General features: G+C 39.3%; 1 protein-coding gene across 1 annotated transcript; it reads left to right on the forward strand.

Moving 5' to 3' along the window:
- Positions 1–284: 284 nt before the first annotated feature.
- LOC149024383 (uncharacterized) lies at positions 285–1,117 on the forward strand. The gene is made up of 2 exons (XM_089143466.1): positions 285–822; positions 876–1,117. Exons 1-2 carry the CDS (start codon positions 285–287, stop codon positions 1,115–1,117), a joined length of 780 nt encoding a protein of 259 aa, XP_088999592.1.
- The last annotated feature ends 604 nt before the right edge of the window (positions 1,118–1,721 follow it).

Genomic DNA, 1,721 nt, shown 5'->3' on the forward strand with positions numbered 1-1,721 from the left:
CTATTGCCAAAAGCTACAAATCAATAATGCAAACCATTCAATTCTTCTACATGTGGGGCTTCTACTGCATCAATTCGTCGTTGATATGTACATAAAAATAGAAGCAACAAGATTTGATTACTACCGTTCAGGACAAACAAATATTCGTGCTAAACTTTACCAACGAATTGTAGACAACATCTTAGCCAGAGAGACAAGAGGAGAACAAGTAGGGAAAAGAATTGTCCTACCAGGCATCTTTTATCGAGGCCCAAGAGATATGTGGAAAAGGATATTTCGACGCAATGGCAGTACAACAGTTTGGAAAGCCGGATCTCTTCATTACTATCACATGCAACCCTGAATGGAAAGAGGTATTAGAAAAATTGCACCCAGGACAACTTCCACAAGACCGGCCTGATCTTATAGCAAGGGTTTTCAGAGCCAAGCTACAAGACTTTAAAGATCAAGTCTTCAAGAAATTAGTGTTGGGGAAAGTCACAGCACATGTTCATGTTATAGAGTTCCAGAAAAGGGGTCTACGACATGCACATATATTAGTGATCCTACAAAAGGATTACAAGTTCACAAGTGCCGATCAATTTGATATAATTCTGTCAGCAGAGATACCAGAAAAAGATAGGTGCCCAGACTTATACAATAAATTCATCAAACGCATGATGCACGACCCATGTGGAGTTCTAAACAACAGGAATGCATGTATGAGAAACGGAGTATGCCGGAACCGGTATCCCAATCCATTCATAGAGCACACAATCCAGGACGAGACTCATACCCCATATACAGGAGAAGAAATATTGGGACACAAGAGAGGGTACGCAGGCAAATGTTGGATAATAGGTGGGTAGTCCCCTATAATCCATACCTTCTTACAGGAAATGATTGTCACATCAACGTGGAAATATGCGCTGGACTGAAGGCAGTGAAATATCTCTACAAATATGTGTATAAGAGTTATGATAGGATAGTATTCTCAATGATAAATGAGAACGGGGACAACCAAGTGGATGAAATCAGCCAATTTAGAGATGGAAGATGGGTCTCTGCACAAGAAGCAGTATGGGGAATTTTTGAGTTCAACCTAAATGAGATGTATCCTCATGTTATGAACTTGTAGTTACACTTACCAAATAAATAAACGGTATGTTACTGGGGAAACAATAACCTACAAAATGTTATTCAGTCAGATAACACCGCCAAAACAATGCTTACGAAGTTCTTCAACCTTAATAAAATCTCTGAAGTAGCTAGGCAGCTTCTCTACAAAGACATACCCAAGCACTATGTGTGGAACAAACAAGGCACATGTTGATCACCAAGGAAGCTACAAGAATCAATTGGTCATGTCAATTCAGCCAATCCTATAGAAGGCGAACGATTATATGTAAGGCTACTCCTAAATCACATCAAAGGCCCCACCTCATTCCAAGACCTCCTATGCATCAACGGCATAGAATATCATAGCTTTAAAGAGGCAGCCCAAAGAAGAGGTCTTCTTAAAGTGATGATGCAATATCAAAATGTCTTAAAGAAGCAACACATTTCTAGATGCCAACAATAATCCGAAAGCTTTTTGCATTAATACTTGTGTATTGTGAACCAACAAATGTTAGGAGGTTATGGGATGAAAACATAGAAGCTATGTCTGAGGACTATAAGAATCAGAATGTCTTGCCTAACCACATCATGCTAGCATACAAAGATATACGCAACTTGTGACA

This window comes from Hakea prostrata, chromosome 2 (assembly GCF_041222555.1).
Source record: "Hakea prostrata isolate BN-2017 chromosome 2, UWA_Hpros_2, whole genome shotgun sequence".
In the NCBI taxonomy this organism is placed as follows: Eukaryota; Viridiplantae; Streptophyta; class Magnoliopsida; order Proteales; family Proteaceae; genus Hakea; species Hakea prostrata.

Bases quoted from the DNA above. Each gene is read 5' to 3' on its own strand.
- LOC149024383 (XM_089143466.1), top strand. From the start codon at position 285: ATGGCAGTACAACAGTTTGGAAAGCCGGATCTCTTCATTACTATCACA. The intron at 823-875 runs GCAAATGTTGGA...ACCTTCTTACAG, and splicing joins ACACAAGAGAGGGTACGCAG to GAAATGATTGTCACATCAAC.